The following is a 12,855-nucleotide window of genomic DNA, read 5'->3' as shown; positions in this document are numbered from 1 at the left end:
GTAAATCTATAGAGACAGTAAGTAGATTAGTGGCTGCCCGGTGCTGGGGGAGAATTAAGGACCAATGCATTGTGACTGCTGATGGTATGGGGTTCCTTCTGCAGTGATAAAAATGTTCTAAAATTGATTGTGGTGATGGTTACAATATCTGTGAATACACTGAAAACCACTGAATTGTACAATTTTTTTTTAAGATTTTATTTATTTATTTGACAGGCAGAGATCACAAGTAGGCAGAGAGGCAGGCAGAGAGAGAAAGGGGTGGGCAGGCTCCCCACCAAGCAGAAAGCCTGATGCGGGGCTCGATCCCAGGACCCCAGGACCATGACCTGAGCCGAAGGCAGAGGCTTTACCCACTGAGCCACCCAGGTGTCCTTGAATTGTATAATTTAAAGAGCAAATTACATGGTATGTAAATTATATCTCACTAAAGCTATTCTATTGGGGAGAATGCACTTAAAACAGTGCCTGATGCATAAGTGATCTATAAATATTAGCTAATACTATATATGAATAGACTCAAACAGCCCTTAGAAAGTATCTACTCTAATCCTTTTATGTCACGGATGAAGAAGTTGAGGGCCATATGGCTGACTTATCTAAGTTTACATGGCTGGTAGGCAGAAGCCAGTACGGAACCAGTTCCAAACAGTATGCTGTCTGGGACCCCAGAGTTCCCTTGTAAAAATCTGAAAAACCAACCTAAGGTTAAAAGTTCCCATGTCTGAGAAAACTCAAGCCAAATCAGTTCTCCTCCAGAGTTAAGACAGGATTTATGCTTTAAAAATAGAGATACAGACCTCTTTTTGGAAATAGCTAGCAAATTCTTGTAAGAAAGTCCACCCAAGGAGGGGAGGTGGTGGTAAGGCTTATATGAATAAGCTACAGTGCAATCACTTCTTAAAAATGTATTTTAAGGTTCTGGGGAAAGGGAAACAGACAAGTCTCCAGACCTGTGGGTGGGATGGGTGTAGCAGATTTACAAAGAGGCTCACGTGACCATACTAAAAGGAGTCAACTGCTTAAAGCCAATTCACATCCTTAAAAGGCCAAAAGGAGAGAAATTAAACTTAGAAGGAACATTTTAAGACTGTGCTGTTATAAAACCATGGCCCATGTAACTGATAAATGATGATAGTGAGGGTGGGGAGCAGAAAAGAATTTTTTGAAACTGTCACATCCCACACAGAGAACAGCACCTCTCAAGAAAGCATCCGTATCTTTCCACTTTCAGATGCTGGGATGTGTGAGGGTGGAAGGGCTTCTGGAGAGACACAAAGAAGAGAGAAGAAAGAGGAAGATGAGAAGAGACAACTAGGATTCTCTCATACCAGGCTATAAGTCCTCTGGAGGAGCTTTAGTCCACAGGGATGAAAAAGTGAGGGAAAAAACAGGAATATCTGAAACTGGACAAAGGCAAAAAAGAGCTACAAGTCTATTTTCTCCTACCACCCCCCAAGAAGAAATCTGTCACAAAAGCAAACTTGTCCCGTACCTGTCCAGTTGGTTTTCTTGGCACACACCTTCCATTCTCCAAATGGGCCCAGATGAGCTCGCTGACCCTCATGACTGGCCCATGTATTCCCGAGCCCCCCACCCACCCAGGCTGCTGCTCCTGGACACCTCTCCTGGTATCTCCCTAATGATCTCCACTCTTCTAAATTCATCACCAAAAAAGTCAAAAAAATGAATAAGGTGAATCAAAAGAACTTTGGTATACATATTTTTCAAATTATGGAATACAATAATTCTCTTTTCTATCACATTCAATTCACTCATTTGTGAAATATTCACTGGGTCTCAATTTTGTGCCATGCACTAAGTTGGATACTGGCAGGAGGAGTTAAAAGAGAGTGTCTACTAGGAAAGATGAACAAATAAACAATCAGCTTGATAAGCTCTGTATTAGAGGTATACAAGTCACCAAAAGACCTTAAGGAGGTCTCAATCCCCATGGGGATTGGGAACATTGAAGGCACTTCAATGAAATAGGTGCCTTTGACACATCGTAAAGAATAAGTTCTAAGGCATCTGGGTGGCTCAGTCACTTGAGTGTCCAACTCTTGATTTTTGGCTCAGGTCATGATCTCAGGGGCATGGGATGGAGCCCCGTGTCAGGCTCTGCACTCAGCATGGAGCCTGCTAGAGATATTCTCTCCCCCCCCCACTTTGCCCCTCCCCTACTCACGCTCTCTAAAGAAATAAAATCTTTTTTTAAAAAAGAATAATTTCTATATAAAAAGGCAAGGTGGGCAGGGTAAGGTGATAGAAAGCTAAGGAGATACCATGGTTGAAACTACTGAGCATAGGAGAATAGGAAAGACTTCCAGGAACATCAACTAAAACTGGAACTAAAATAATGTACCCTGGAAAGTGGTATGATCATTTCTGCATTGCTCAAGAGAAACCTGCAAAAGTATGATTAATATAATACCCAAGAGAGCTACACGCCCTTGCGTATGAGAATGCAAGAGAGAATTACTTCTAACAGTTTTTAAGCTCAGACACAAAAGCCACAAAATGGGCTTAAGCTTTATTTTAATGATATAGGGATATCACATATATTCAGCCTGTAAAGTACAGAGGTGGTTCACAAAGAATAAACCTCTGTTGTTTGGAGAGGACAGATCAGACAGCTTTTTATGAAATTTTTAAAAAAATAATAGAGGAACACAGAGGTATAGGAGAGAAAGAAACATAAAGCACATTGAGGATTGGCCAATCAAACTGTGAACTCACAAGGCACAGCCAATAGATTCAAACAATCCACTGTTCTCTGATTACCTGGGCTACTTTTTAAAGTATCCATATATACAAAACCAGTCTAACTCATTCGCTCCCCATTATTTGGCCCTAATGCAAAAATACTGGGAATCAATGATCCAATAATTTATTTTCTATGTTGCTCTTACGTTAAAATTATTCTCTTCAGTGCTTCTGCTAAAGACTTATTTAATGGCAGCCCACAAAGGAGCTAGATTATTAACAGCTGATCATCCAAGGAGAAGATGAAATATGGTTCCTTGGCCTGATTCTATTGCTTCCCTCTTGAATATTTTCCTTTTTTTCTTCCCTCTGTGGAGAAACACTTTTTTCTCTGTTACACAAGATTGGTCATCTTCTGCAGTTTTAATTCCCTCTCCATGAGTCTTAGAGTAATATTCAAAAAATTCAAATAGAATCATATTACTCAACCATAAGAAGTATGAAATCTTGCCATTTGTGACAACATGGATGGACCTAGAAGGTATTATATGCTAAATGAAATAAGTCAGACAGAGAAAGTCAAATACCATATCATTTCACTTATATGTGGAATCTAAAAAACAAAACAGACTCTTAAATATAGAGAACAAACTGGTGGTTGCCAGAAAGGAGGTGGAGGTAGGAGGGTGGGCAAAAGAGGTAAGAGGGATAAAGAGAGACAAACTTCCAGTAATAAAATAAATACGTCACAGAGGTGAAAAGTACAACAGAGGGAATAGAGTCTAATACTGTAATAGTGTTGTAATAGGGACAGTGACTACACTTAGTGTGGTGAGAACTGTGTAATGTATAAAACTGTCAAATCACTATGTTGTACACCTGAAACTAATATAACATTGTATGTCAACTATACTTCAACAATAAAAATTTAAAAATCAACTCACAGTAACTATAGTGTCCTTTGCAGGAAAAGAACTTTAACTTGACCATTTGAATATAGTCACTAACTTATGTGCAGTTCACTGACTTTCAGAGTTGAAAAGGACTCTGAAATTCTTATCCAGTACCAGAGTACACAAGAACTAAAGAAGAAAGCACACTAAGTCTAGGATGTATGATACCAGGAAGAAAATGAAAAGACCAAAATTACATTCTCAGTACTATGATATTATACTAAACTCACTTGGTCGATAAATATTTGTGTGCCTATTATTAACTTGGCAATGTTTTGGGGTGCTTGGGGTACATCACTAAACAAAAACAAAGATTCTGGCTTCCACTCCGAAGGGGGGGAAGAGGCAGCAGAATTTGGAAAAGACAGACAATAAACAATAGATATAATGAAGTAAATTATATAGTGCAAATTATATACTAAGCAGATGATAAGTATTACAGAAAAAGAAAAGAAAAAGTCGACCAGGGCCAATAATTAAGGGGGGAGGGAGCTGGTTACTGTTTGAAATAGGGTGATTAGGGTAGGCCTCAATTAAAAGTGCAACAACTTGAAATGTGGCAGGAAGCACACATGGGAGTTGCTTAATAACCTAACAAGCCTTTTTCCCTCCTGCTGACTTGGTTTCTCCATTTTTAGAACTGAAACAATGATCCCCTTCAAATAAGGGTGTTATTTACATTGAGATAGTGATTATTATTTTAAGTAACATTTTAGTCTCTTGAATAGTGCAGAGCACAATGGAAGGAGGGGCAAGGAGAATGGTACTGCATTATGAAAAGGACTTTCTCAGAAAAAATCATCTCCAGGCACTATTTCCTTATATGGAAATAAAGTTAATACTTTCCAAACTCCACCTGGGACATAGAAACAATGAGCATAAAATCTTGCAAACTGTGTAAATACATCCTGCATCATCTATTGTTTTGAATTCTTTTTAAATTTCTTTTTATACATTGTCTAGGCTGATGTCATCTGTTTGAGATCATGAAACCCCAAAAGGAAAGAACTAGTCTACTTAACTATCCTGAAATGTCTGTATGGTGCCATACATAGGTTGATATGTAACAAAGAGTATTTGATCATAATTAGAAGTATCTCCTACTTTTTTTAATCCAAACATCTCAAAGCATTTAACAAGAAAGTGTCACACATTTTCAAAGCACCTTCAGGGATAGACAAACAGTGCAGTGTGATGCAGTAAGATGTAGAGGCTTTAGAAATAACCTGTCTGGTTTTCAGACCTCAGCGTAACCACATGTTAGCTGTGCAACTTTGGGTAAATCTCTTAACATCTTCAAACCTGAGCTATTTCACCTGGGAAAACTAGAAAAGTAATACCTATCCCCAAGGTTTTTGTATAATTGAGTTAAAGGATGCAGAAGTACCTGGCACGGTGCCTAAGTCATAAAAGGCATTGAATAAATGTTAGTTTTCTCTTTGCCAAATCTTCTCTCCGCCCCTGCATCCCCATCCTGAACCCCAACACACACACACACACACACACACACTTCATCAGTGAGTAAACAAATGTCTTGCTTTCAATTACAAGCAGAGCATAAGAGACAGCCAAGATCTCCTTATTCCATCCCACAAGCTCTGGCAGCCTCTCAGCTGTGGAATCCCTGGTTATTTCCTTTCTCAAGGAGGAGATACTATTCTGGTTTGACAGATCCTTTCCTGGACACACTCTAAGAATTCCCTAAGGTTCTTATCATGGCTAATGGATAACAATGCAGAGACTATGGGAGTGAACAATCACTCTCTCTTAGCTAAAAACTTCCTTTATTGACTTCTCTGACTTCCCGTCAGTATTTCTCTGCCAAACCAACCTCTTGTTCTAGGCAACTATTAAAAAAATTTTCTTGAAACTGAAAAAACACATTTAGCTTTCAACAATAAATCATGCTAACGTCAATTATCAGCCACTTAGACTATGAGATCATTAGAGTATCAGAATATATGTAAAATTAAATTGTATTTCTGGCTCCTTCTTTAACTTTTAGAATATGGCCAACAAATTTGGGAGTGAAGAAAGATACCTTTTAGTTATTTCTTCTACAAGATAACGTGGATGACAGTAATATTCTGTCAATAAAATTTATTTAGTGTCTAGAATGATTTATTACCTACTCTTCATTGAAAGAGAAACTGAAAGTAATAAAATTAATAGCTTGTTTTGTGGCTTACAGTTAAATGGTAAAAAGTTTTTTATTATGTGGCAGAATCTTGTATCACTCCTTTCTAAGCACATAGCACAGTGTCCAGAAAACAAGTGGCAGTCAATAAATTTTTACTGAATGAAATGAATTAATTACCATTTGGTGTTATACCAAGGACCAACATATGACCTTTAATCCCCAAAAGATAAAACACAAAATCCCATTATATGTGAACCACATCCACAAGACCAGAATCTAAGATCCCCATTTTGAAGAGTAGCTAGAACAACTTCTTTTTGAGGCAATTCTGCTTACTTAGCACTTTATTCCCCCCTACAGTTTTCCTTCTTTTGTTTTCGGACTAAGGGTATTTGTATAAAAACAGAATCTTTGTTGCTTAGTAATTCATCTGCTCCAGCTGCTTGTGTTCTGTCCCCAATCAAAATTCTCAGTTTTCAGCCTCCTCCTCATTTTTTATAAGGGGTTAGAGAATTGGCCAGGTTTGCTCCTTTCTCCATCTCTACCGAACCCTGGGACCCAAAGCTCCCATACGTTGCTCTTTTCTTGGCTTCTGTTTTGTAATTATGTCTGGTTGTGCCATACCTTATCTATCAGCACGCATTAAAAAGTGCTCACTGAGTAACACAGCACTAACCCTGTTCCAAAATTCTCTAGCTTCAAGTCAGAGCAAGGTTACCCAAAGTCTCAGAGGGTACATGGAGAGAGCCAGGAGCACAGGGAACATTACAAAAGGTGGGTGGGTACATTTAGGTAAGGTAGGAAAATAATCTATTATTCCTTCAGAGGTGAAAGCATAAAGGAAAGTTGATCACCTAGTATTACTGTCAATTCAGTGTAAAGCACTTTACTTAATCACACATATTTTTCAACATCTAATTCTCATTGTGTTCCCTTCCATTCTATGGAATAATATGAAATAAGAGAATAAGAGATAATAAATAATAGAAACAGAGATAATAAATAAGAGAAACAGCTCTGAGAAAGATAGATAGGTCTATCTATCTTTCTCAGAGCTGTTTCTCTTATTTCTTGCTGTTCTTCCAAAAAGGACAATAAACAACTTCCTAGCCACTCATCATCATAAACTCTGACATGTTAAATTACCCCCTACTCAGTTTATGGGCCCTCTTAGCCCATAAAACTCTTCCCTCACCAGCAACCCACCCCACAGAAAATTCTTATTTCCCCTTTTCCCTGCTGCAAAGAATATTTCCTGAAGGAGCAACTGAGCCACACCCACCACCCTCCTCCTGCATTGAAGGTGTATCCCCCCAACCCCAGAACACTAGGGGCTCTTCTTACCTGGAAGGCAGTTGCATTCAAACGTGAAGTCACCTGTCTGCCGGCAGGTGCCACCATTGACACAGGGGGAGGGTGCACAGGGCACGTAGGGGCTGTCACAGTGCTGGCCTGTGAAGCCCTGGGGGCATTGGCACTGATAGGAACCCGGTAGGTTGAGGCAGGTGCCGCCATGCTGGCACTGTCCTGGAATGTCACACTCATTGACATCAGTCTCACACTTGTGTCCTGTGAAGCCTGTGAGGCATTTGCAGGAGAACTGGTTGGCCACAGTGGTACAGGTACTTCCATTTGCACAGGGATGAGACAGGCAGGCATCAGTCCACTGGCACAGCTTACCTAAGGAAGGAGAGAAGAACTCAGTGTTGCCCACTGAAGTGGGAGCCAGCCCCATCCTCAACAACCCACATCTCCCACCCAACTAACGTTACTTACTGTGTGGAGCATCCCTAAGCTCTTTGAACTTCACAGGAAGCCCAAATCAGAGCCTCCTCAAGATCATCTGATATAGGCACTCCCTAGGGTCCTCAGCCAAATACAAAGACCCAGTGGAGCACACAGAGGGGACTGTAGGCTAGTCATATAAAACCCATCCTTGGAGAATTGCATCTGTCCCTTTGGGGACAAAGAAGGGTCTGGATCTACCTACTGTCTCACACCTTGTCTTTGTATAAGCTGCTCCTCTGTTTGGAATGCCATCCTCCTTTTTGTTTACCTAGTGAACTCCCACTCGACAATTCTACTCATAAGTTACCTTATTGCCCTTCTCAGCTCCCTAAATCACTCTCTGTCTCATACACACATCTGCACATATGTAAGCAGACCCCAAATTTTCTGTTTCCATTTATTATATCACCCACCACACAGGCAGGGGCTGGATCCCTGTAGTAGACTCTCAAAGCATGTCTTTTGAGTGACTAAAATGCATTGATCTTTTCCACAATATATAGTTACTAAACAGACCTCTTATATGATAGAAACAAGTCAATGCTATTTCTATTTCCTTTAAACACAATCCACACACATATTCTAGGGAACATTTTATTAATTGTGATCTTGCTATAAATATTGCTTAATGTGTTTGATGAGGATGAAGAATCTCTGGCTACTTATCTATGAAAAAAACTAGAAGCTGTCATGAGAATAAAGGTCTAGAAAGGTAAGTCTTGCGGACTCTCAGGCAGGAAAATACAAGAGGACGTCAGAAGACTCTGATGTGCTGGATCCTATGGCATGTCTTTGAGGTAGAAAGAGAAAAAAAAATTCCCACACTATTAGTCAATCTGGTATTCATATGGATTTTTGTTTTCATCAGCTTAAGCTTTTTGTTTTTAGCTAGAGATTATGAGAACTTCCTGAACTTGTTAGTATTCCAACTGGCTGTCTAGGTAAACACCCAAATATATGAAGCTCATCGAAAAACAAATGAAAGCCACGACAGCTTTTCTAAAAGAAAGGAGGAGGTGACACATGAGCACACAGACATGCTCTCTATCAAGGAATGTCACATCAAAGGCGAAAGGTACAATAAAAATTTGGGCAGAGCAGGGGCTCCTGGATGGCTCAGTCAGTTAAGCATCTGCCTGCGGCTCAGGTCATGATCCCAGGGTCCTGGGATGCAGCCTCACATCAGACTCCCTGCTCAGTGGGGAGTCTGCTCTAGCCTCTGCCCCTCCCCCCACTTGTGTGTACTCTCTCTCTCTCAAATAAATAAAATCTTAAAAAAAAAAAATGGGCACAGCATATGTATCTTAGGATGCTAAGCAGAGAGAAAAAGAAGGAACTAAAATTTTTCTTCCTATTTTTTCTTCATTCCTCTGAGAGGAACTTACCTACAGTGGAGAAGAGATAAAAATGGTTCCTTCTGAAAACTGTGTGTACAGAATATTTTCCTACAACTGAAACAGAAAGGTCTTGAACCTTTGCTACATATAGGCACTAACTTCCCAACTCTGTTTCTTCAGCTATGATTGAAGCTAAGAAGGCCTGACTAGGTGGAGTCTAAGGGCTACCACAAAACCAAAAGGGTAAACTTAACTGTTGTAATTCCCAAAGACAGACAAAAGTAGCAGATGTATGAAAATAATCAGAGCCCTGCAGAACACCAAGGAGAGATCCTTTTCATGGCAAAGGAAGAAGTTTTAAAATGGGGATCATTTCAGAGTAACATTTTAATTATTAAGAAGACATTACTGCCATTTCCACTAGTCAGGATTAAAATGGTTTAAATGGCTAGGCCTTCCCTTCTGTTGGGGAGCAAAACAATTCAAAACTAACAATGAGGAAAAAATTATTCTTTTAACCACCAAATCTCTTCAATGAATCACAACAACAATTCTGTCATAGTCATGATGAAGATAATGGGCCATTCTAACTATCCTCTACCTCTACCAACACCTTTTAATGAAAAATCAGTAAAACAAGTATTCCAAACTAACCAATCCAGTTTAGTTTACTGAGTATGTTTTTAATTTTTGCTTATCATATTTACAGAAATGCTGGTGTAGCAGGGGACAAAATAGTGAATGGTTCTGTTTTCCTCATCTAACTTAATAAACATCTATGGTTCATTTTTGAATAAAGCTCAAACCCACCTCTGAAGAACTCATAATCGAGTCAGATGAGAGACATATAAAAAAAGTATTAAATAAAAGTATTATTGTAAAAGTATTACAATAAAATGTGACATATAAGATAATAGAACATAAAGACTACCTGCCTAAAGGAATCACAAAAAAAGTCACTAAAACAGAATTTTAAGTAACATTGGGCAATCACCAATTATAGAAAAGGACATTCCAGGCAAAGGGGTGTGCAATAGCATGGCGGCAACAGGAAGTACGACATTTTCAGGAAATGATGAGAACGTTGTTGGTGTGACTAGAGCTAGATTGCTTGTGGGAAATGAGGCTATAAAAAGATGTAAGGCTGAGACCATGAAGGGCTATGAAAGCCATGTAAAAGAGTTTGCAGTTGACTCTGCAGATGATAAAAATCATTGGGCATTTAAGCAGGTGAGTTTGTGAGAAGACCAGCTTTTATGATTAAAGATGTGGCAATGGGACAGGTGAGCAAGACAGGGAGAAAGTAAAGGCAAGGAAACCAGTTAGGGAACAACTGCAGGAACCCAGATGGGGGCTGAGCTGTCACCAACATAGACAAGATGGACCTCAACTGCAGAGCAGGAGAGGAAAGAGAGAAGAGTAGACAGGTGAGAGGTGCTTCAAGCGCTAGATTAGGGGCCTGAATCTAAGGGCAAGGGAGAGGAGGGGTCTAGTTTGAAATACTTGGACTATACGTCACCACCACCCATTTATATCAACATGCTGAGTGTGAGGCACTGTTGCCAAGTTTCTAAGGATAATATGCAGCAGATAGTTAGAAATATGAGCCTGAATGTCAGGGTAGGGGTGGAGTGAAAAGGATGACTGTAAGAGTCACCAGCAACTGATGAAGATAATGACAGCTGAACCCACTGGAGATAGCTGGGGGAGCTGTGATATGGCTCAAAAGTGGACTCAAAATAGAGTTCCAAGGAACACAAAAATCTAACGGATGAGGACAAGGCAATGCAGAAGCAAAAGGAATAGTCAGAGTACAGAAAACCGGAAAAACTAGTGCTCTGAATGTCTAGGGAGAGATTTCAAGAAGCAAGGAATCAATAGCAAAGACAGCTTTTCTTCTAGTGACGGTGAAGTAAAGTTCTGATCCCCAATCTTGACATACGTACTTTAGGAAGTCAAATACTTCTGCCTTTCTCTTTCTCTTTCTCTCTTATTAGAACTCTCAAAAGGAAGTTAAAGATAGTTGTCTTGAACACGGTAGTTCCTTATCATAATGTTAAACGCATACCAGAGTTAGAAGACCCTTAAGAGCAGCATGTCAAGATCTAAGAGATGCTAAAGAAGGGTATCTGCTGAGAGTAGAAAAATGCAGCCCTGAGTCACATTTGTTACCTGTAAAACCAACTTGGCAGGTGCACTCATAGTCATCCCGGCTACGCACATGGCAGGTGCCTCCATTCAGGCAAGGATGAGAAAAAAAGCAGGGGTGTGTGGTCGAGTACTGGCAATCATCGCCTGTGAACCCCAAGGCACATCGGCACGTGGCTTTCCCCAACATGGCCTGGGCCACACATGTCCCACCATTCTGGCAGCGATTCTTCTCACAGGGGTCTCGATGTTGACAATATTCTCCCAAGAAACCCTCCGGACATCTGTATGGAAAAGAGAGGAGTTCATGAAATCATATGACTTCTTATAAGTCCAAAAACTTACAAGATAATGCAGTGCATTCAAGAAAACACTAGATTGTGAATTGAGAGACCTAAAGGTACAACCTATAAAACTGCCTTGGTCCAGAAGTGCTTAGAGAACTTAACACTCGTGTGTCCTTTCAAGTCTTGGTAGGTGAAAGAATACCAGGGGGGTGACCCAGCATGGTCTGCCATGGCCAGTCAGCACAATCCTTATCAAAGACAAAATGCAACCACAGCTTTGCTCCTGTAGGTACAGGCTGGTACGATGTAACAGCACTTTGTGCAGTGTTGTTGGTACTTGTCTGTTTAAATTCATTACCGTTCTCATTTTGACTAAGCCATTTGACAGGATTAGGACATTCACATGATAATGCATGGACCCACCCCCTTATCCTCTCCAATTTAGAAGAGATAAAATATCATGTGCTTTCTCTCAATGAGGTACTGAGAAATAAGTCCTTTTCTTGTTCTTATTAAGACATCACTGGCCTACATCTAGATTTCTGTGTTATGTTCAGGGGTTACATTTCTCTGCGATGGAGAAAGAAAAAAGGAGGTACAGGAAAGGGGAAGGGTGGAAAGGGGCTTTTTAAAAAGCTTATATCTGTTAAAATATAAATAACAAGCAGTTTCAACCAAATAAAAAAGCATAAAATATAATGATAATAACACAAAAATATCTAAAGTATCATATAAATGCCAAAGTGAAGAAGAGTAAACAATTCAAGAATAACATTCTGTAACATTCTCCATATGCTGTGTTGAGGAATCTTTTTTTTTATTTGAAAGATTTTATTTATTTATTTGACAGAGAGAGATACAGCGAGAAAGGGAACACAAGCAGGAGGAGTGGGAGAGGAAGAAGTAAGCTTCCCCCCGAGCAGGGAGCCCGATATGGGGCTCGATCCCAGGACCATGACCCGAGCCAAAAGCAGAGGCCCAACCCACTGAGCCACCCAGGTGCCCCTAGGAATCTCTTTATATGCCACCCACCCATGGATTCATAAGATATGCAACCATCCCAAATTGTGTGTAGTATTTACGACAATCCTACACTCTCTAAACAACATTAAAAAGGCATGGATAGCCCCCATTTTCCTAATATAGAGGTTATTTAAATGAGACCTCTAAGAAGCATTCAAAAGTAACACAAAGACTTTGATTCTAACTATAAATTTTGCCATCTGGCTGTCGCCTCAGATATTTGGTTAAACTTAGCTCTCCATTTTACTTTTTTGGAAGATAGAAAACTAGGTCTACAAGGCTGCTCCATCATTACCTCAAAGATGACACACTTAAACCAATAGAACCACCTCCCTCAAAACCAGCTCCCATCACAGCTCCCTAAGTGCAGACTCTATGTCCTGATCTCCCTATCACCCAGACTTGAAGCACCAGGGTTGTGTATTCCTCCTGCCTGTCTATGCCCAATCACATCCAAGACGTTTCATTAGGTG

The 12,855-nt window shown here is 40.0% G+C and overlaps 1 protein-coding gene across 1 annotated transcript in view; it reads right to left on the bottom strand.

The window, feature by feature from the left end:
- The window catches only part of NOTCH2 (notch receptor 2), a 174,234-nt gene that overhangs the window by 81,387 nt on the left and 79,992 nt on the right, over positions 1 to 12,855 (bottom strand). The window contains exons 3-4 of the mRNA XM_080800930.1: positions 11,097 to 11,356; positions 7,144 to 7,479 (exon numbers count right to left, since the gene is read on the bottom strand). Of these exons, the coding sequence (XP_080657056.1) occupies positions 7,144 to 7,479; positions 11,097 to 11,356 (596 nt within the window). The remainder of the gene's footprint in view (positions 1 to 7,143; positions 7,480 to 11,096; positions 11,357 to 12,855) is intronic.

The sequence above is a fragment of the Martes martes genome (assembly GCF_963455335.1).
Source record: "Martes martes genome assembly, chromosome: 4".
NCBI lineage: Eukaryota > Metazoa > Chordata > Mammalia > Carnivora > Mustelidae > Martes > Martes martes.
The sequence above is the reverse complement of the archived record's forward strand: the minus strand, read 5'-3'. Positions and strand labels throughout refer to the sequence as shown.